A 23,340-nucleotide genomic window follows, 5' to 3' on the forward strand; every position below is an offset into this window, starting at 1 on the left:
TCCTATACTATACCCCTGTCCTATACTATACTATACTCCTGTCCTATACTATACCCCTGTCATATACTATACTCCTGTCCTATACTATACTCCTGTCCTATACTATACCCATGTCCTATACTATACTCCTGTCCTATACTATACTCCTGTCCTATACTATACTCCTGTCCTATACTATACTCCTGTCCTATACTATACCCCTGTCCTATACTATACTCCTGTCCTATACTATACCCCTGTCCTATACTATACTCCTGTCCTATATTATACTCCTGTCCTATACTATAATCCTGTCCTATACTATACCCCTGTCCTATACTATACTCATGTCCTATACTATACTATACTCCTGTTCTATACTATACCCCTGTCCTATACTATACTCATGTCCTATACTATACTATACTCCTGTTCTATACTATACCCCTGTCCTATACTATACTCATGTCCTATACTATACTCCTGTCCTATACTATACTCCTTTCCTATACTATACCCCTGTCCTATACTATACCCCTGTCCTATACTATACCCCTGTCCTATACTATAATCCTGTCCTATACTATACCCCTGTCCTATACTATACCCCTGTCCTATACTATACTCCTGTCCTATACTATACTCCTGTCCTATACCCCTGTCCTATACTATAACCCTGTCCTATACTATACTCCTGTCCTATACTATACCCCTGTCCTATACTATACTCCTGTCCTATATTATACTCCTGTCCTATACTATAATCCTGTCCTATACTATACCCCTGTCCTATACTATACTCATGTCCTATACTATACTATACTCCTGTTCTATACTATACCCCTGTCCTATACTATACTCCTGTCCTATACCCCTGTCCTATACTATAATCCTGTCCTATACTATACCCCTGTCCTATACTATACCCCTGTCCTATATTATACTCCTGTCCTATACTATACTCCTGTCCTATACTATACCCCTGTCCTATACTATACCCCTGTCCTATACTATACCCCTGTCCTATACTATACTCCTGTCCTATACTATACTCATGTCCTATACTATACTCCTGTCCTATACTATACTCCTGTCCTATACTATACTCCTGTCCTATACTATACTCATGTCCTATACTATACTCATGTCCTATACTATACCCCTGTCCTATACTATACTCCTGTCCTATACTATACTCATGTCCTATACTATACTCCTGTCCTATACTATACTCCTGTCCTATACTATACTCCTGTCCTATACTATACTCCTGTCCTATACTATACCCCTGTCCTATACTATAATCCTGTCCTATACTATACCCCTGTCCTATACTATACCCCTGTCCTATATTATACTCCTGTCCTATACTATACTCCTGTCCTATACTATACCCGTGTCCTATACTATACCCCTGTCCTATACTATACCCATGTCCTATAATATACTCCTGTCCTATACTATACCCCTGTCCTATACTATACTCCTGTCCTATACTATACTCCTGTCCTATACTATACTCTTGTCCTATACTATACTCATGTCCTATACTATACTCCTGTCCTATACTATACTCCTGTCCTATACTATACACATGTCCTATACTATACTCCTGTCCTGTACTATACTCCTGTCCTATACTATACTCCTGTCCTATACTCCTGTCCTATATTGTACTCCTGTCCTATACTCCTGTCCTATACTCCTGTCCTATACTATACCCCTGTCCTATACTATACCCCTGTCCTATATTATACTCCTGTCCTATACTATACCCCTGTCCTATACTATACCCCTGTCCTATACTATACCCCTGTCCTATACTATACCCATGTCCTATAATATACTCCTGTCCTATACTATACCCCTGTCCTATACTATACTCCTGTCCTATACTATACTCCTGTCCTATACTATACTCCTGTCCTATACTATACTCATGTCCTATACTATACTCCTGTCCTATACTATACTCCTGTCCTATACTATACACATGTCCTATACTATACTCCTGTCCTATACTATACTCCTGTCCTATACTATACTCCTGTCCTATACTCCTGTCCTATATTGTACTCCTGTCCTATACTCCTGTCCTATACTCCTGTCCTATACTATACCCCTGTCCTATACTATACCCCTGTCCTATACTATACTCCTGTCCTATACTATACTATACTCCTGTCCTATACTATACTTATGTCCTATACTCCTGTCCTATACTATACCCCTGTCCTATACTATACCCCTGTCCTATACTATACTCCTGTCCTATACTATACCCCTGTCCTATACTATACCCCTGTCCTATACTATACTCCTGTCCTATACTATACCCCTGTCCTATACTATACTCCTGTCCTATACTATACCCCTGTCCTATACTCTACTCCTGTCCTATACTATACTCCTGTCCTATACTATACCCCAGTCCTATACTATACCCCTGTCATATACTATACTCCTGTCCTATACTATACCCCTGTCCTATACTATACTCCTGTCCTATACTATACTCATGTCCTATACTATACTATACTCCTGCTCTATACTATACCCCTGTCCTTTACTATACTCCTGTCCTATACTATACTCCTGTTCTATACTATACTCCCGTTCTATACTATACTCCTGTCCTATACTATACTCATGTCATCTACACCTGTCCTATACTATACTCCTGTCCTTTACTCCTGTCCTATAATATACTCCCATCCTATACTATACTCCTGTCCTATACCCCTGTCCTGTACTATAATCCTGTCCTATACTATACTCCTGTCCTATACTATATCCCTGTCCTATACTATACTCCTGTCCTATACTATACTCCTGTCCTATACTATACCCCTGTCCTATACTATACCCCTGTCCTATACTATACTCCTGTCCTATACTATACTCCTGTCCTATACTATACTCCTGTCCTATACTATACTCCTGTCCTATACTATAATCCTGTCCTATACTATACTCCTGTCCTATACTATACTCCTGTCCTATACTATACTCCTGTCCTATACCCCTGTCCTATACTATACTCCTGTCCTATACTATACCCCTGTCCTATACTATACTCATGTCCTATACTATACTCCTGTCCTATACTATACTCCTGTCCTATACTCCTGTCCTATACTATACCCCTGTCCTATACTATACTCCTGTCCTATACTATACTCCTGTCCTATACAATACTCCTGTCCTATACTATACCCCTGTCCTATACTATACTCCTGTCCTATACTATACCCCTGTCCTATACTATATCCCTGTCCTATACTATACTCCTGTCCTATACTATACTCCTGTCCTATACTATACCCCTGTCCTATACTATACTCCTGTCCTATACTATACCCCTGTCCTATACTATATCCCTGTCCTATACTATACCCCTGTCCTATACTATACTCCTGTCCTATACTATACCCTTGTCCTATACTATACTCCTGTCCTATACTATACCCCTGTCCTATACTATACTCCTGTCCTATACTATACTATACTCCTGTTCTATACTATACTCCTGTTATATACTATACTCCTTTCCTATACTATACTCATGTCATCTACACCTGTCCTATACTATACTCCTGTCCTTTACTCCTGTCCTATACTATACTCCTGTCCTATACTATACCCCTGTCCTATACTATACTCCTGTCCTATACTGTACTCCTGTTCTATACTATACTCCTGTCCTATACTATACTCCTGTCCTATACTATACTCCTGTCCTTTACTCCTGTCCTATACTATACTCCTGTCCTATACTATACTCCCATCCTATACCCCTGTCCTATACTATACCCCTGTCCTATACTATACTCCTGTCCTATACTATACTCCTGTCCTATACTATACCCCTGTCCTATACTATACTCCTGTCCTATACTATACTCCTGTCCTATACTATACTCCTGTCCTATACTATACTCCTGTCCTATACTATACCCCTGTGCTATACTATACTCCTGTCCTATACTATACTCCTGTCCTATACTATACTCATGTCCTATACTATACCCCTGTCCTATACTATACTCCTGTCCTATACTATACTCCTGTCCTATACTATACTCCTGTCCTATACTATACTCCTGTCCTATACTATACTCCTGTCCTATACTATACTCATGTCCTATACTATACCCCTGTCCTATACTATACTCCTGTCCTATACTATACTCATGTCCTATACTATACCCCTGTCCTATATTATACTCCTGTCCTATACTCCTGTCATATACTATACTCCTGTCCTATACTATACTCCTGTCCTATACTATACTCCTGTCCTATACTATACTCCTGGCCTATACTATACCCCTGTCCTATATATATACTCCTGTCCTATACTATACTCCTGTCCTATACTATACCCCTGTCCTATACTATACTATACTCCTGTTCTATACTATACCACTGTCCTATACTATACCCCTGTCCTATATTATACTCCTGTCCTATACTCCTGTCCTATACCCCTGTCTTATACTATACTCCTGTCCTATACTCCTGTCCTATACTATACTCCTGCCCTCTACCCTTGTTCTGTGCATTGAATGGGTTTGCAACTGATGCATAGAACAGTGTTTCCCAACTCTAGTCCTCCAGTACCCCCAACAGTACACAGTTTTATTGTAGCCCTGGACAAACACACCTCATTCAACTTGTCAACTAATCATCAAGCCTTCAATGAGTTGAATCAGGTGAGTTTGTCTGGGACTACAACAATAATGTGTGCTGTTTGGGGTCCTGGAGGACTGGAGTTGGGACCACTGGTATAGAGTGTATATCAATTATCTGTTCTGTCCTGGAGTTGGGACCACTGGTATAGAGTGTATATTAATGATCTGTTCTGTCCTGGAGTTGGGACCACTGGTATAGAGTGTATATTAATGATCTGTTCTGTCCTGGAGTTGGGACCACTGGTATAGAGTGTATATTAATGATCTGTTCTGTCCTGGAGTTGGGACCAATGGTATAGAGTGTATATTAATGATCTGTTCTGTCCTGGAGTTGGGACCACTGGTATAGAGTGTATATTAATGATCTGTTCTGTCCTGGAGTTGGGACCACTGGTATAGAGTGTATATTAATGATCTGTTCTGTCCTGGAGTTGGGACCACTGGTATAGAGTGTATATTAATGATCTGTTCTGTCCTGGAGTTGGGACCACTGGTATAGAGTGTATATTAATGATCTGTTCTGTCCTGGAGTTGGGACCACTGGTATAGAGTGTATATTAATGATCTGTTCTGTCCTGGAGTTGGGACCACTGGTATAGAGTGTATATTAATGATCTGTTCTGTCCTGGAGTTGGGACCACTGGTATAGAGTGTATATTAATGATCTGTTCTGTCCTGGAGTTGGGACCACTGGTATAGAGTGTATATTAATGATCTGTTCTGTCCTGGAGTTGGGACCACTGGTATAGAGTGTATATTAATGATCTGTTCTGTCCTGGAGTTGGGACCACTGGTATAGAGTGTATATTAATGATCTGTTCTGTCCTGGAGTTGGGACCACTGGTATAGAGTGTATATTAATGATCTGTTCTGTCCTGGAGTTGGGACCACTGGTATAGAGTGTATATTAATGATCTGTTCTGTCCTGGAGTTGGGACCACTGGTATAGAGTGTATATTAATGATCTGTTCTGTCCTGGAGTTGGGACCACTGGTATAGAGTGTATATTAATGATCTGTTCTGTCCTGGAGTTGGGACCACTGGTATAGAGTGTATATTAATGATCTGTTCTGTCCTGGAGTTGGGACCACTGGTATAGAGTGTATATTAATGATCTGTTCTGTCCTGGAGTTGGGACCACTGGTATAGAGTGTATATTAATGATCTGTTCTGTCCTGGAGTTGGGACCACTGGTATAGAGTGTATATTAATGATCTGTTCTGTCCTGGAGTTGGGACCACTGGTATAGAGTGTATATTAATGATCTGTTCTGTCCTGGAGTTGGGACCACTGGTATAGAGTGTATATTAATGATCTGTTCTGTCCTGGAGTTGGGACCACTGGTATAGAGTGTATATTAATGATCTGTTCTGTCCTGGAGTTGGGACCACTGGTATAGAGTGTATATTAATGATCTGTTCTGTCCTGGAGTTGGGACCACTGGTATAGAGTGTATATTAATGATCTGTTCTGTCCTGGAGTTGGGACCACTGGTATAGAGTGTATATTAATGATCTGTTCTGTCCTGGAGTTGGGACCACTGGTATAGAGTGTATATTAATGATCTGTTCTGTCCTGGAGTTGGGACCACTGGTATAGAGTGTATATTAATGATCTGTTCTGTCCTGGAGTTGGGACCACTGGTATAGAGTGTATATTAATGATCTGTTCTGTCCTGGAGTTGGGACCACTGGTATAGAGTGTATATTAATGATCTGTTCTGTCCTGGAGTTGGGACCACTGGTATAGAGTGTATATTAATGATCTGTTCTGTCCTGGAGTTGGGACCACTGGTATAGAGTGTATATTAATGATCTGTTCTGTCCTGGAGTTGGGACCACTGGTATAGAGTGTATATTAATGATCTGTTCTGTCCTGGAGTTGGGACCACTGGTATAGAGTGTATATTAATGATCTGTTCTGTCCTGGAGTTGGGACCACTGGTATAGAGTGTATATTAATGATCTGTTCTGTCCTGGAGTTGGGACCACTGGTATAGAGTGTATATTAATGATCTGTTCTGTCCTGGAGTTGGGACCACTGGTATAGAGTGTATATTAATGATCTGTTCTGTCCTGGAGTTGGGACCACTGGTATAGAGTGTATATTAATGATCTGTTCTGTCCTGGAGTTGGGACCACTGGTATAGAGTGTATATTAATGATCTGTTCTGTCCTGGAGTTGGGACCACTGGTATAGAGTGTATATTAATGATCTGTTCTGTCCTGGAGTTGGGACCACTGGTATAGAGTGTATATTAATGATCTGTTCTGTCCTGGAGTTGGGACCACTGGTATAGAGTGTATATTAATGATCTGTTCTGTCCTGGAGTTGGGACCACTGGTATAGAGTGTATATTAATGATCTGTTCTGTCCTGGAGTTGGGACCACTGGTATAGAGTGTATATTAGTGATCTGTTCTGTCCTGGAGTTGGGACCACTGGTATAGAGTGTATATTAATGATCTGTTCTGTCCTGGAGTTGGGACCACTGGTATAGAGTGTATATTAATGATCTGTTCTGTCCTGGAGTTGGGACCACTGGTATAGAGTGTATATTAATGATCTGTTCTGTCCTGGAGTTGGGACCACTGGTATAGAGTGTATATTAATGATCTGTTCTGTCCTGGAGTTGGGACCACTGGTATAGAGTGTATATTAATGATCTGTTCTGTCCTGGAGTTGGGACCACTGGTATAGAGTGTATATTAATGATCTGTTCTGTCCTGGAGTTGGGACCACTGGTATAGAGTGTATATTAATGATCTGTTCTGTCCTGGAGTTGGGACCACTGGTATAGAGTGTATATTAATGATCTGTTCTGTCCTGGAGTTGGGACCACTGGTATAGAGTGTATATTAATGATCTGTTCTGTCCTGGAGTTGGGACCACTGGTATAGAGTGTATATTAATGATCTGTTCTGTCCTGGAGTTGGGACCACTGGTATAGAGTGTATATTAATGATCTGTTCTGTCCTGGAGTTGGGACCACTGGTATAGAGTGTATATTAATGATCTGTTCTGTCCTGGAGTTGGGACCACTGGTATAGAGTGTATATTAATGATCTGTTCTGTCCTGGAGTTGGGACCACTGGTATAGAGTGTATATTAATGATCTGTTCTGTCCTGGAGTTGGGACCACTGGTATAGAGTGTATATTAATGATCTGTTCTGTCCTGGAGTTGGGACCACTGGTATAGAGTGTATATTAATGATCTGTTCTGTCCTGGAGTTGGGACCACTGGTATAGAGTGTATATTAATGATCTGTTCTGTCCTGGAGTTGGGACCACTGGTATAGAGTGTATATTAATGATCTGTTCTGTCCTGGAGTTGGGACCACTGGTATAGAGTGTATATTAATGATCTGTTCTGTCCTGGAGTTGGGACCACTGGTATAGAGTGTATATTAATGATCTGTTCTGTCCTGGAGTTGGGACCACTGGTATAGAGTGTATATTAATGATCTGTTCTGTCCTGGAGTTGGGACCACTGGTATAGAGTGTATATTAATGATCTGTTCTGTCCTGGAGTTGGGACCACTGGTATAGAGTGTATATTAATGATCTGTTCTGTCCTGGAGTTGGGACCACTGGTATAGAGTGTATATTAATGATCTGTTCTGTCCTGGAGTTGGGACCACTGGTATAGAGTGTATATTAATGATCTGTTCTGTCCTGGAGTTGGGACCACTGGTATAGAGTGTATATTAATGATCTGTTCTGTCCTGGAGTTGGGACCACTGGTATAGAGTGTATATTAATGATCTGTTCTGTCCTGGAGTTGGGACCACTGGTATAGAGTGTATATTAATGATCTGTTCTGTCCTGGAGTTGGGACCACTGGTATAGAGTGTATATTAATGATCTGTTCTGTCCTGGAGTTGGGACCACTGGTATAGAGTGTATATTAATGATCTGTTCTGTCCTGGAGTTGGGACCACTGGTATAGAGTGTATATTAATGATCTGTTCTGTCCTGGAGTTGGGACCACTGGTATAGAGTGTATATTAATGATCTGTTCTGTCCTGGAGTTGGGACCACTGGTATAGAGTGTATATTAATGATCTGTTCTGTCCTGGAGTTGGGACCACTGGTATAGAGTGTATATTAATGATCTGTTCTGTCCTGGAGTTGGGACCACTGGTATAGAGTGTATATTAATGATCTGTTCTGTCCTGGAGTTGGGACCACTGGTATAGAGTGTATATTAATGATCTGTTCTGTCCTGGAGTTGGGACCACTGGTATAGAGTGTATATTAATGATCTGTTCTGTCCTGGAGTTGGGACCACTGGTATAGAGTGTATATTAATGATCTGTTCTGTCCTGGAGTTGGGACCACTGGTATAGAGTGTATATTAATGATCTGTTCTGTCCTGGAGTTGGGACCACTGGTATAGAGTGTATATTAATGATCTGTTCTGTCCTGGAGTTGGGACCACTGGTATAGAGTGTATATTAATGATCTGTTCTGTCCTGGAGTTGGGACCACTGGTATAGAGTGTATATTAATGATCTGTTCTGTCCTGGAGTTGGGACCACTGGTATAGAGTGTATATTAATGATCTGTTCTGTCCTGGAGTTGGGACCACTGGTATAGAGTGTATATTAATGATCTGTTCTGTCCTGGAGTTGGGACCACTGGTATAGAGTGTATATTAATGATCTGTTCTGTCCTGGAGTTGGGACCACTGGTATAGAGTGTATATTAATGATCTGTTCTGTCCTGGAGTTGGGACCACTGGTATAGAGTGTATATTAATGATCTGTTCTGTCCTGGAGTTGGGACCACTGGTATAGAGTGTATATTAATGATCTGTTCTGTCCTGGAGTTGGGACCACTGGTATAGAGTGTATATTAATGATCTGTTCTGTCCTGGAGTTGGGACCACTGGTATAGAGTGTATATTAATGATCTGTTCTGTCCTGGAGTTGGGACCACTGGTATAGAGTGTATATTAATGATCTGTTCTGTCCTGGAGTTGGGACCACTGGTATAGAGTGTATATTAATGATCTGTTCTGTCCTGGAGTTGGGACCACTGGTATAGAGTGTATATTAACGATCTGTTCTGTCCTGGAGTTGGGACCACTGGTATAGAGTGTATATTAATGATCTGTTCTGTCCTGGAGTTGGGACCACTGGTATAGAGTGTATATTAATGATCTGTTCTGTCCTGGAGTTGGGACCACTGGTATAGAGTGTATATTAATGATCTGTTCTGTCCTGGAGTTGGGACCACTGGTATAGAGTGTATATTAATGATCTGTTCTGTCCTGGAGTTGGGACCACTGGTATAGAGTGTATATTAATGATCTGTTCTGTCCTGGAGTTGGGACCACTGGTATAGAGTGTATATTAATGATCTGTTCTGTCCTGGAGTTGGGACCACTGGTATAGAGTGTATATTAATGATCTGTTCTGTCCTGGAGTTGGGACCACTGGTATAGAGTGTATATTAATGATCTGTTCTGTCCTGGAGTTGGGACCACTGGTATAGAGTGTATATTAATGATCTGTTCTGTCCTGGAGTTGGGACCACTGGTATAGAGTGTATATTAATGATCTGTTCTGTCCTGGAGTTGGGACCACTGGTATAGAGTGTATATTAATGATCTGTTCTGTCCTGGAGTTGGGACCACTGGTATAGAGTGTATATTAATGATCTGTTCTGTCCTGGAGTTGGGACCACTGGTATAGAGTGTATATTAATGATCTGTTCTGTCCTGGAGTTGGGACCACTGGTATAGAGTGTATATTAATGATCTGTTCTGTCCTGGAGTTGGGACCACTGGTATAGAGTGTATATTAATGATCTGTTCTGTCCTGGAGTTGGGACCACTGGTATAGAGTGTATATTAACGATCTGTTCTGTCCTGGAGTTGGGACCACTGGTATAGAGTGTATATTAATGATCTGTTCTGTCCTGGAGTTGGGACCACTGGTATAGAGTGTATATTAATGATCTGTTCTGTCCTGGAGTTGGGACCACTGGTATAGAGTGTATATTAATGATCTGTTCTGTCCTGGAGTTGGGACCACTGGTATAGAGTGTATATTAATGATCTGTTCTGTCCTGGAGTTGGGACCACTGGTATAGAGTGTATATTAATGATCTGTTCTGTCCTGGAGTTGGGACCACTGGTATAGAGTGTATATTAATGATCTGTTCTGTCCTGGAGTTGGGACCACTGGTATAGAGTGTATATTAATGATCTGTTCTGTCCTGGAGTTGGGACCACTGGTATAGAGTGTATATTAATGATCTGTTCTGTCCTGGAGTTGGGACCACTGGTATAGAGTGTATATTAATGATCTGTTCTGTCCTGGAGTTGGGACCACTGGTATAGAGTGTATATTAATGATCTGTTCTGTCCTGGAGTTGGGACCACTGGTATAGAGTGTATATTAATGATCTGTTCTGTCCTGGAGTTGGGACCACTGGTATAGAGTGTATATTAATGATCTGTTCTGTCCTGGAGTTGGGACCACTGGTATAGAGTGTATATTAATGATCTGTTCTGTCCTGGAGTTGGGACCACTGGTATAGAGTGTATATTAATGATCTGTTCTGTCCTGGAGTTGGGACCACTGGTATAGAGTGTATATTAATGATCTGTTCTGTCCTGGAGTTGGGACCACTGGTATAGAGTGTATATTAATGATCTGTTCTGTCCTGGAGTTGGGACCACTGGTATAGAGTGTATATTAATGATCTGTTCTGTCCTGGAGTTGGGACCACTGGTATAGAGTGTATATTAATGATCTGTTCTGTCCTGGAGTTGGGACCACTGGTATAGAGTGTATATTAATGATCTGTTCTGTCCTGGAGTTGGGACCACTGGTATAGAGTGTATATTAATGATCTGTTCTGTCCTGGAGTTGGGACCACTGGTATAGAGTGTATATTAATGATCTGTTCTGTCCTGGAGTTGGGACCACTGGTATAGAGTGTATATTAATGATCTGTTCTGTCCTGGAGTTGGGACCACTGGTATAGAGTGTATATTAATGATCTGTTCTGTCCTGGAGTTGGGACCACTGGTATAGAGTGTATATTAATGATCTGTTCTGTCCTGGAGTTGGGACCACTGGTATAGAGTGTATATTAATGATCTGTTCTGTCCTGGAGTTGGGACCACTGGTATAGAGTGTATATTAATGATCTGTTCTGTCCTGGAGTTGGGACCACTGGTATAGAGTGTATATTAATGATCTGTTCTGTCCTGGAGTTGGGACCACTGGTATAGAGTGTATATTAATGATCTGTTCTGTCCTGGAGTTGGGACCACTGGTATAGAGTGTATATTAATGATCTGTTCTGTCCTGGAGTTGGGACCACTGGTATAGAGTGTATATTAATGATCTGTTCTGTCCTGGAGTTGGGACCACTGGTATAGAGTGTATATTAATGATCTGTTCTGTCCTGGAGTTGGGACCACTGGTATAGAGTGTATATTAATGATCTGTCTTCTATCTGCTGAACTCATATTCCTGTGTGTGCGTACTACTCCATATTTTGTGTTATTCTAGTGTTGCATTTGTTTAGAGCTTGTGCCATTTCATTTATAGTGGAAACTTCAAAAGTTTTTTTTTTGAAGATATTATTGAAACGCTTTCATGATACTGGCAGTGCTTAGGCGTCACTCATCTCTTAGTCGTAGCTAAAACCAGCTTCGGCAGACACAGTCAAATGATCCTTGTGTTTCTCCCTCCAGCCGCCTCCTGCTATCTACGACAAGCAGCTGGATGAACGAGAACACTCCATCGACGAATGGAAAGGTAAACATGTCACGTCTTTAGACTAGATAGATCTGTTGTAATTATATTGCTAAGGAGGCCTCTTTATCTGAGGAGTACATTGGCTGCGTTTACACAGGCAGCCCAATTCTGATCTTTTTTCCACTAATTGGTCTTTTGACCGATCACATCAGATCTTTTCACATGAGCTGATCTGATTGGTCAAAAGACCAATTAGTGAAGAAAAAAATATCCGAATTGGGCTGCCTGTTTAAACGCAGCCTCCGAAGCTGGCCAACAATACAGTCTACAGTCGTGGTCAAAAGTTTTGAGAATGACACAAATATTAATTTTCTGCTGCCTCAGTTTTTATGATGGCAATTTGCATATACTCCAGAATGTTATGAAGAGTGATCAGATGAATTGCAATTAATTGCAAAGTCCGTCTTTGCCATGAAAACATTTCCACTGCATTTCAGCCCTGCCACAAAAGGACCAGCTGACATCATGTCAGTGATTCTATCGTTAACACAGGTGAGAGTGTTGACGAGGACAAGGCTGGAGATCACTCTGTCATGCTGATTGAGTTAGAATTACAGACTGGAAGCTTTAAAAGGAGGGTGGTGCTTGAAATCATTGTTCTTCCTCTGTTAACCATGGTTACCTGCAAGGAAACTGTCACGAACGTCGTATGAAGGAGTGGACCAAAGCGCAGCGTTAGTTGCGAACATACTTGCTTTATTTAATTAAAGCACACACACAAAATAACAAAACAATAAACGACTCGTGAAGTCCTCAGTGACAATGACCGAACACGGAACAAAAACCCACAACACCCAAGGGAAAACATACAGTTTAAATATGGCTCCCAATCAGAGACAACCCACAACAGCTGACACTCGTTGCCTCTGATTGGGAGCCACTCTGGCCAACATAGACATAGAACAACTAGACACTCAAAACACAGCACATAAACACACGGAATCTACACACCCTGACTCAACATATAAAGTCCCCAGAGCCAGAGTGTGACAGTACCCCCCCCCAAAGGCGCGGACTGCGACCGCGCCTCAACAAAACCCAAACAGGGGAGGGCTGGGTGGGCATTCCTCCTCGGAGGCGGCTCCGGCTCGGGCTTGACCACCACCCTTCCATAATTCCCCGTAGCGCCCCTGGTCCGGTCCGACCCCGCTGGCTGGATCTGGACTGGACATCGACGAGCGGATTGCTTACGCTCCGTTGTGGAGCAGCTGACCGGTACCTGATCAGGCACCCGGACTGACGACGCGCACCCCCTGGCTTGGCGCGTGAGGCAGGAACGGACCGGACCTGGCTGACGATGCGCCCCCCTGGCTTGGTGCGTGGAGCAGCAACGGACCGGACCGGGCTGACGATACGCACCCCTGGCTTGGTGCGTGGAGCCGGAACGGGCCTCACCGGACTGACGACTCGCACCCTTGGCTTGGTGCGTGGAGCAGCGACGGGCCGGACCTGGCTGACGACTCGCACCCGGGCTTGGTGCGAGTAGCAGGAACGGGCTGAACCAGGCTGACGACTCGCACCCCTGACTTGGTGCGAGTGGCAGGAACGGGCTGGACCAGGCTGACGACTCGCACCCCTGGCTTGGTGCGAGTGGCAGGAACGGGCTGAACCAGGCTGACGACTCGCACCCCTGGCTTGGTGCGAGTGGCAGGAACAGGCCGGGCTGGGCTGGCGACGCACACCGTAGGCTTGGTGCGTGGAGCAGGGACAGGCCGGGCTGGGCTGGCGACGCACACCGTAGGCTTGGTGCGTGGGGCAGGAACAGGCCGGGCTGGGCTGGCGACGCACACCGTAGGCTTGGTGCGTGGAGCAGGGACAGGCCGGGCTGGGCTGGCGACGCACACCGTAGGCTTGGTGCGTGGAGCAGGGACAGGCCGGGCTGGGCTGGCGACGCACACCGTAGGCTTGGTGCGTGGAGCAGGGACAGGCCGGGCTGGGCTGGCGACGCACACCGTAGGCTTGGTGCGTGGAGCAGGGACAGGCCGGGCTGGGCTGGCGACGCACACCGTAGGCTTGGTGCATGGAGCAGGAACAGGCCGGGCTGGGCTGGCGACGCACACCGTAGGTTTGGTGCGAGTGGCAGGAACAGGCCGGGTCGGGCTGGCGACGCACACCGTAGGCTTGGTGCGTGGAGCAGGAACAGGCCGAACCGTACTGGGAACACACACCACTGGCCTTAAACGGGGATCAGGAACGGGCCGGACCGGACTGGCAATACACCTCAGTACCTCTCGCCGTGCCTCTACAACTTCCTTCCCTCCTCTCACCAATGGCTCCCGTAACCCGGTGGCCTTCTCTCCTCGTCTCCCATTTCGCCCTGTGGCAGCCTCCTGCTGCCCAGTCGCCCATGCCGTGTGCCCCCCCCTAAAAAATTATTGGGGGTGCCTCTCGTCCTTCCGACGATGGCACTGCTGACGCCGCTGCTCCTCTCTCGCCAGGGCCTTAATCCTACCCCAAGGTCCCTTGCCCCCGAGCATGTCTTCCCAGGACCACGATTTGCCCACCTGGGCCATCGCCAGCCTCTCCATGTCCTTTCCTGGCGCTTCCTCCCATGTCCAGTCTGCCTGCTCCTGGACACGCTGCTTGGTCCTTTTACGGTGGGTTTTTCTGTCACGAACGTCGTATGAAGGAGTGGACCAAAGCGCAGCGTTAGTTGCGAACATACTTGCTTTATTTAATTAAAGCATACACACGAAATAACAAAACAATAAACGACTCGTGAAGTCCTCAGTGACAATGACCGAACACGGAACAAAAACCCACAGCACCCAAGGGAAAACATACAGTTTAAATATGGCTCCCAATCAGAGACAACCCACAACAGCTGACACTCGTTGCCTCTGATTGGGAGCCACTCTGGCCAACATAGACATAGAACAACTAGACACTCAAAACACAGCACATAAACACACGGAATCTACACACCCTGACTCAACATATAAAGTCCCCAGAGCCAGAGTGTGACAGAAACACGTGCCGCCATCATTGCTTTGCACAAAAAGGGCTTCACAGGCAAGGATATTGCTGCTAGTAAGATTGCACCTAAATCAACCATTTATCGGATCATCAAGAACTTCAAGGAGAGAGGTTCAATTGTTGTGTAGAAGGCTTCAGGGCGCCCAAGAAAGTCCAGTAAGCGCCAGGACCGTCTCCTAAAGTTGATTCAGCTGCGGGATCGGGGCACCACCAGTGCAGAGCTTGCTCAGGAATGGCAGCAGGCAGGTGTGAGTGCATCTGCACGCACAGTGAGGCGAAGACGTTTGGAGGATGGCCTGGTGTCAAGAAGGGCAGCGAGGAAGCCACTTCTCTCCAGGAAAAACATCAGGGACAGACTGATATTCTGCAAAAGGTACAGGGATTGGACTGCCGAGGACTGGGGTAAAGTCATTTTCTCTGATGAATCCCCTTTCCGATTGTTTGGGGCATCCGGAAAAAAGCTTGTCCGGAGAAGACAAGGTGAGCGCTACCATCAGTCCTGTGTCATGCCAACAGTAAAGCATCCTGAGACCATTCATGTGTGGGGTTGCTTCTCAGCCAAGGGAGTGGGCTCACTCACAATTTTGCCTAAGAACACAGCCATGAATAAAGAATGGTACCATAACATCCTCCGAGAGCAACTTCACCCAACCATCAAAGAACGAACAATGCCTTTTCCAGCATGATGGAGCACCTTGCCATAAGGCAAAAGTGATAACTAAGTGGCTCGGGGAACAAAACATCGACATTTTGGGTCCATGGCCAGGAAACTCCCCAAACCTTAATCCCATTGAGAACTTGTGGTCAATCCTCAAGAGGCGGGTGGACAAACAAAAACCCACAAAACTCCCAAGCATTGATTATGCAAGAATGGGCTGCCATCAGTCAGGATGTGGCCCAGAAGTAAATTGACAGCATGCCAGGGTGGATTGCAGAGGTCTTGAAAAAGAAGGGTCAACACTGCAAATATTGACTCTTTGCATAAACTTAATGTAATTGTCAATAAAAGCCGTTGACACTTATGGAATGCTTGTAATTATACTTCAGTATACCACATCTGACAAATATCTAAACACTGAGGCAGCAAACTTTGTGAAGACAAATACTTTTCACCACGACTGTACTTTACGTTTCTATAACAACTTTTCCAGTTAATTTGTTACCTTACCATGGTAATTAGACTCCTATAATGTAATCCTAGAACAGAGGAGAATAGATTTCTGTGCTGATATTTGAAAGATTATTCTTCTGCCCAACTTTTCCTCCCTGGCTGTCTCTTTCTCTCTTTCTCGCTCTCTCGCTCTCTCGCTCTCCAGAACTAATCTACAAAGAGGTGATGAACTTTGAGGAGAGGATGAAGAACAGGGTAGTGAAAGGACAGCCCTCTACTTCAGGTACTCTCATAACCTAATCCCCTCTGTAAGTTGAATTATGAATATAATCACTCACTGGACATTTCTTGTAACAGAGAAATTCATCCGTGCGTTGCCCACCCATCTTTGTCTACCATCTTGTTTTTCCGAGACATATAGTGTAGAATTTGTACATAAGTAATTATATCTGTATGTAAAAGTATCGATTTAAACTGTAGATTTTGTCATTTTTGACCAAACATACGTGTTTTGTGTATGTACAATAATTAATCTGTGTTTGAATGGTATTAATGTACGCAATTAGGTGTTTAAAAAGTAATATCTGTGACTCCAGTCTATATGGAGTAAGTGATTAATGTGCATTGATAAAAAATGTTGCTGTCCAGCTTTTCTATGGAAAAGGTCATATAGGCTAAATATATATACACTGAGTGTCCAAAACATTAGGAACACCTTCCTATTATTGCTCTCAGAACAGCCTAAATTCGTCAGGGCATGGACTCTACAAGGGGTCGAAAGCAGGGATGTTCACAGGGATGCTGGCCCATGTTGACTCCAATGCTTCCCACAGTTGTGTCAAGTCGGCTGGATGTTCTTTGGGTGGTGGACCATTCTTGATACACACGGGAAACTGTTGAGCGTGAAAAAACCCAGTAGTGTTGCAGTTCTTGACACAAACCGGTGCGCCTGGCACCTACTACCATACCCCGTTCAAAGGCACTTAAATATTTTGTCTTGCCCATTCACCCTCTGAATGACACATGTACAATATATGTCTCAATTGTCTCAAGGCTTAAAAATCCTTATTTAACCTGTCTCCTCCCCTTCATCTACACTGATTGAAGTGGATTTAACAAGTGACATCACACCTGGATTCACCTGGTCAGTCTATGTCATGGAAAGAGCCGGTGTTCTTAATGTTTTGTACACTCAGTGTATATTTATTATAGTGTACTTTCACATCTGTACGGTCACATATCATTAATTAAAGCTGGGGTCTTTGGTCCTTGCTCTTCCAGAGAAACATTATAATTCCTCTTGTTCTGAACTGACCTTCTAAGATGTCCTATTGATCAATATTTTCAGCCCTATAAATATGTTGTAAAAAGTGTAGTGTACGTTCCCTTGAATGGCCACTGGAGGGCAGTGTGGAGTCACAAAGGCACAATATTTATAACATGTCGTCACTCCAGAGTCTAGTTTTTTTTTTTTTTTTACTAGGCAAGTCAGTTAAGAACAAATTCTTGTTTACAATGACGGCCTACACCAGCCAAACCCGGACGACGCTGGGCCAATTGTGCGCCACCCTATGGGACTCCCAATAATGGCCGGTTGTGATACAGCCTGGAATCGAACCAGGGGGTCTGTAGTGACGCCTCAAGCACTGAGATGCAGTGCCTTAGACCGCTGCGCCACTCGGGAGTGATGCTGAGAGGAAAACAACTTGCCTCGGTCGTTCTTCTCAGCTATTTTCTGCAGAGAGCGTTTTCATACTTTACAAAGTCTCACTATGGAAGTTGTATTTGGGGATTGCTCAGGGTCTACAGACATCCTTGTTAGGGGCTCTGTTCTGTTACGGGGATAGTGAGAAGGCTAAACTGCTACCCTGGAATTGGTTTAATCCGCAGTACGATGCTGTATCCCTCCCTCTCCCTCTGTTTCTCTGTCCTACTCTCTCTCTCTTTCCCTCCTTCACTCCCTCCCTCCCTCCCTCCCTCCCTCCCTCCCTCCCTCCCTCCCTCCCTCATCCCTCTCTCTCCTTCCCTCTCTCTCCCTGCATTTAAGCAGATGGGTAGCCCTAGTACTGAGAACAGCAGAGAACAGACGCAGTGCTGAAGAGCCCCAGATGGCAATATTTCACACATTCAGCAGTACCAGGCTCCGGAGCACAGGCACATTACTATGTGTTGGTTACTGTTCTTTGGCAACATTACTATATGGGATAAAAAAAAAACATTGAGGTAGTCTTAGATTATTTCAGAATCCCCCCCCCCCCCAAAAAAAAAAATATGTTTTTATAGATATCCAGAATTGCTTTGATATTTTGCAAAGGTGATGTGTCATGTTTGACACAGGATTCTCCAACTTCAGAATGGTTTTAGATGGTTTTTTTTTTAAGAATACGCAGTAGCCTACGTGGATGTAGAAGCCACTGTGTGAGCGCCTAGTCCCTTCTTCTACTACTCTGTCTGTGTGTAAACCTGCCACTGTGTGGTTGGATACAATCGATGTTTGAGCCATGAATTGTGATTTAGCCTTTTTCGTTTTATTGGTGGTCAGCTGAAATGTCTCCCACTGTCCTTTAACCACCCGCCTGATAAACAGGAGATTTATGGTCCACCTGCACAGTGAAAATCACCTCACCGTTGGTATGCTCTGGACCGAGAGGGATCGTTTTAGCAAACTCGCTTTTTCTCTTGAGTAGATTAAGGGTTTACATGTAAAGGACAATACAGACTGAGGGACTGTGGATTTTGAGGCAGAGATACACTACATGGCCGAAAGTATGTGGACACCTGCTCGTCGAACATCTCACTCCAAAATCATGGCCATTAATATGGAGTTGGTACCCCCCTTTGCTGCTATACCAGCCTCCACTCTTCTGGGAAGGCTTTCCACTAGATGTTGGAACATTGCTGCAGGGACTTGCTTCCATTCAGCCACAAGAGCATTAGTGAGGTCGGCACTGATGTTGGCCGATTAGGCCTGGCTCGCAGTCGGTGTTCCAATTCATTCCAAAGGTGTTCGATGGGGTTGAGGTCAGAGTTCTGTGCAGGCCAGTCAAGTTCTTCCACACCGATCTTAACAAACCATTTCTGTATGGATCTCTCTTTGTGCACGGCGGCATTGTCATGACGGCGGCATTGTCAAACAGGAAAGGGCCTTCCCCAAACTGTTGCCACAAAGTCGGAAGCACCATGAAAAACAGCCCCAGACCATTATTCCTCCTCCACCAAACTTTACAGTTGGCACTATGCATTCGGGCAGGTAGCGTTCTCCTGTCATCCGCCAAAACCCAGATTCGTCCGTCGGACTGCCAGCACTCGGCGGTCCCGTTCTGTGAGCTTGTGTGGCCTACCACTTTGCGGCTGAGCCGTTGTTGGCCCTAGACGTTTGCACTTCACAATCACAGCACTTACAGTTGACCGGGGCAGTTCTTGCAGGGCAGAAATTTGACGAACTGACTTGTTCGAAAGGTGGCATCCTATGACGGTGCGACGTAGAAAGTCACTGAGCTCTTCAGCATGGGCCATTCTACTGTCAATGTTTGTCTATGGAGATTGCATGGCTGTGGGCTCTATTTTATACACCTGTCAGCAACGGGTGTGGCTGAAATAGCCGAATCCACTAATTTGAAGGGGTGTCTGCATACTTTTGGCCATGTAGTGTATAAGTCTAGATAAAACCAGTGAACTGAAATAGGTGCCGGGACTGTTTACATTCAGGAGCTCCACAATAGTTTTGAGCTAATATTCTACAAGAGGAACAGGAGCTCAAGCAGTGTCACGATCGTCAAACACAGTGGACCAAGGCGCAGCGTGATATGCGAACATACTTTTATTTATATTCACCCACACGAAAACAACAAACGATACGTGAAGTCCTTGGTTTACAACACAAAACCAATACGGAACAAGATCCCACAAAACACTGTGGAAAACAGGCTGCCTAAGTATGGTTCCCAATCAGAGACAACAAGCAACAGCTGACACTCGTTGCCTCTGATTGAGAACCACCCCGGCCAACACAGAAACACATGAGCTAGATAACGAACCTAGAACACAAACACATAGAAACTACACACCCTGGCTCAACATAACAGAGTCCCAGAGCCAGGGCGTCACAAGCAGTAGAACATTTGAGGTGCCGGATCTCGGCTCCTGTGAGCTCCTGCACAAGTCAAGCACTGGATAAAACTATTCTCTATGGGAGATATTTGACAATAACAGAACACCTTTTGTATTCCTACCTCCCGCGGGGCGGCAGGTACAATGAGGGGGAAAAAGTATTTGATCCCCTGCTGATTTTGTACGTTTGCCCACTGACAAAGAAATGATCAGTGTATAATTTTAATGGTAGATTTATTTGAACAGTGAGAGACAGAATAACAACAAAAAAATCCAGAAAAACGCATGTCAAACATGTTATAAATTGATTAACATTTTAATGAGGGAAATAAGTATTTGACCCCCTCTCAATCAGAAAGATTTCTGGCTCCCAGGTGTCTTTTATACAGGTAACGAGCTGAGATTAGGAGCACACTCTTAAAGGGAGTGCTCCTAATCTCAGTTTGTTACCTGTATAAAAGACACCTGTCCACAGAAGCAATCAATCAATCAGATTCCAAACTCTCCACCATGGCCAAGACCAAAGAGCTCTCCAAGGATGTCAGGGACAAGATTGTAGACCTACACAAGGCTGGAATGGGCTACAAGACCATCGCCAAGCAGCTTGGTGAGAAGGTGACAACAGTTGGTGCGATTATTCGCAAATGGAAGAAACACAAAAGAACTGTCAATCTCCCTCGGCCTGGGGCTCCATCGTCAAAGGGACGATGGACGGGGCCATGTACCGTCAAATCTTGGGTGAGAACCTCCTTCCCTCAGCCAGGGCATTGAAAATGGGTAGTGGATGGGTATTCCAGCATGACAATGACCCAAAACACACGGCCAAGGCAACAAAGGAGTGGCTCAAGAAGAGGCACATTAAGGTCCTGGAGTGGCCTAGCCAGTCTCCAGACCTTAATCCCATAGGAAATCTATGGAGGGAGCTGAAGGTTTGAGTTGCCAAACGTCAGCCTCGAAACCTTAATGACTTGTAGAAGATCTGCAAAGAGGAGTGGGAGAAAATCCCTCCTGAGATGTGTGCAAACCTGGTGGCCAACTACAAGAAACGTCTGACCTCTGTGATTGCCAACAAGGGTTTTGCCACCAAGTACTAAGTCATGTTTTGCAGAGGGGTCAAATACTTATTTCCCTCATTAAAATGCAAATCAATTTATAACATTTTTGACATGCGTTTTTATGGATTTTTTGGTTGTTATTCTGTCTCTCACTGTTCAAATAAACCTACCATAAAAATTATAGACTGATTATGTCTTTGTCAGCGGGCAAACGTACAAAATCAGCAGGGGATCAAATACTTTTTTTCCCTCACTGTAGCTTAGTGGTTAAGATCGTTGTGCCAGTAACCGAAAGGTCGCTGGTTCTAATCCCCGAGCCGACTAGGTGAAAAATCTGACGATGTGCCCTTGAGCAAGGCACTTAACCCTAATTGCACCTGTAAGTTGCTCTGGATAAGAGCGTCTGCTAAATGACTAAAAATGTAAATGCTTAAATAATGTTCTCTACAGTTTCCTATTCTACTCTTTTACTGGATGACCTCCTCTCTTTGTTCCCTGCAAATGCTTTTAGTCGACCATATCCGGCTCTGGTATAGCCTAGAATCCTGAATCTTGAAAAACAGAACCAATTGAATCAGAATTAAACTCAACTCTGGATTCAAGATTTCAGAATAGAGAATAAAGCACGTCTGCCTTTTGACTGCCTCTTTATATCATATTATGTATGATCTGGCGACCATCAACAATGTGTACCAACTGTACAGTACAGTACATTATTTACCTATGTAGAGCAGCCTATGACCTCCAAAACATGTCTGTATTTGCAGAAATTCATCCACATCTAGTGGTTAGAAGATGTTCCTGGATGCTGAAATCTCCCCCTGGCCTGTAGTGTTTCCATAGCCAGGCAGGTAGAGAGAGAGCCACACCCTTAAAGGCCCAGTGCAGTCAAAAACGTGATTGTCCTGTGTTGGAATCATACTGTGAAATTGTGAAAATTATAGTGTAAGAGCTGTTTGAAAAGACAGCCTGACATTTCAGCCTGTTTTGGTGGGATGGAGTTTTGGCCTGCCTGGTGACATCACTCATCATCATTAGTTAATAGACCAATAAGAAAGAGACTTCCAAACATCTCTGCCAATAACAGCTAGTTTTCAGTTTTCCACTCCCTACTCAGACCACTCCCAGACAGTCCTTGCAAAATTCCTGCATGAGAAAGAGCTTTTTGCTAAGAAGCTATTTTTGTTTATTTTTGACAATTTTAATTGAAAACAATCACATTAAGGGTACGTAATTGTTAGCCAGAAATGATTTGACATTGAGATAAAAACGGCTGCAAATGAAATAGCCCTGTCTAATCCTCTGAAGGAAAGATGAATGACGACCTCTTGACTTCTGCATATTTTAATAAGAAGCCGAAGAGTCCTTTCAATTGGACCAGTTTGGAACTGAAATACGAATGTCATCCTCTGAGAATGGCAGTTTTTATTAAACGCTTTAATCTCTTTTACTTTGACATTACTGCTACTGAACACACAGCATATGAATTGTTTTAGGGACCATTAAATAAAACTCTAGTATGACAGTATGGCGTGATTATTACAGTAGTATTATGCTACTGTCTCTGAGGAGAGAGCGGACAGTGGACCCCAGCCTTAACTTGCCTCTCTCACGTCTGGTGTGTCACTGTGATT

The 23,340-nt window shown here is 44.0% G+C and overlaps 1 protein-coding gene across 9 annotated transcripts in view; it reads left to right on the top strand.

Moving 5' to 3' along the window:
- The window catches only part of mapk10 (mitogen-activated protein kinase 10), a 129,464-nt gene that overhangs the window by 103,284 nt on the left and 2,840 nt on the right, over window positions 1–23,340 (top strand). For 7 of the 9 annotated variants that reach the window (XM_041885344.2, XM_041885342.2, XM_041885343.2 and 4 more), the window contains 2 exons: window positions 12,391–12,454; window positions 16,747–16,824. In XM_041885344.2, the coding sequence (XP_041741278.1) occupies window positions 12,391–12,454; window positions 16,747–16,824 (142 nt within the window). Of the gene's footprint in view, window positions 1–12,390; window positions 12,455–16,746; window positions 16,850–23,340 lie in introns of all 9 variants that reach the window. The other 2 variants (XM_041885349.2, XM_041885350.2) reach the window with 1 other exon arrangement.

Source organism: Coregonus clupeaformis, chromosome 9 (assembly GCF_020615455.1).
Source record: "Coregonus clupeaformis isolate EN_2021a chromosome 9, ASM2061545v1, whole genome shotgun sequence".
NCBI lineage: Eukaryota > Metazoa > Chordata > Actinopteri > Salmoniformes > Salmonidae > Coregonus > Coregonus clupeaformis.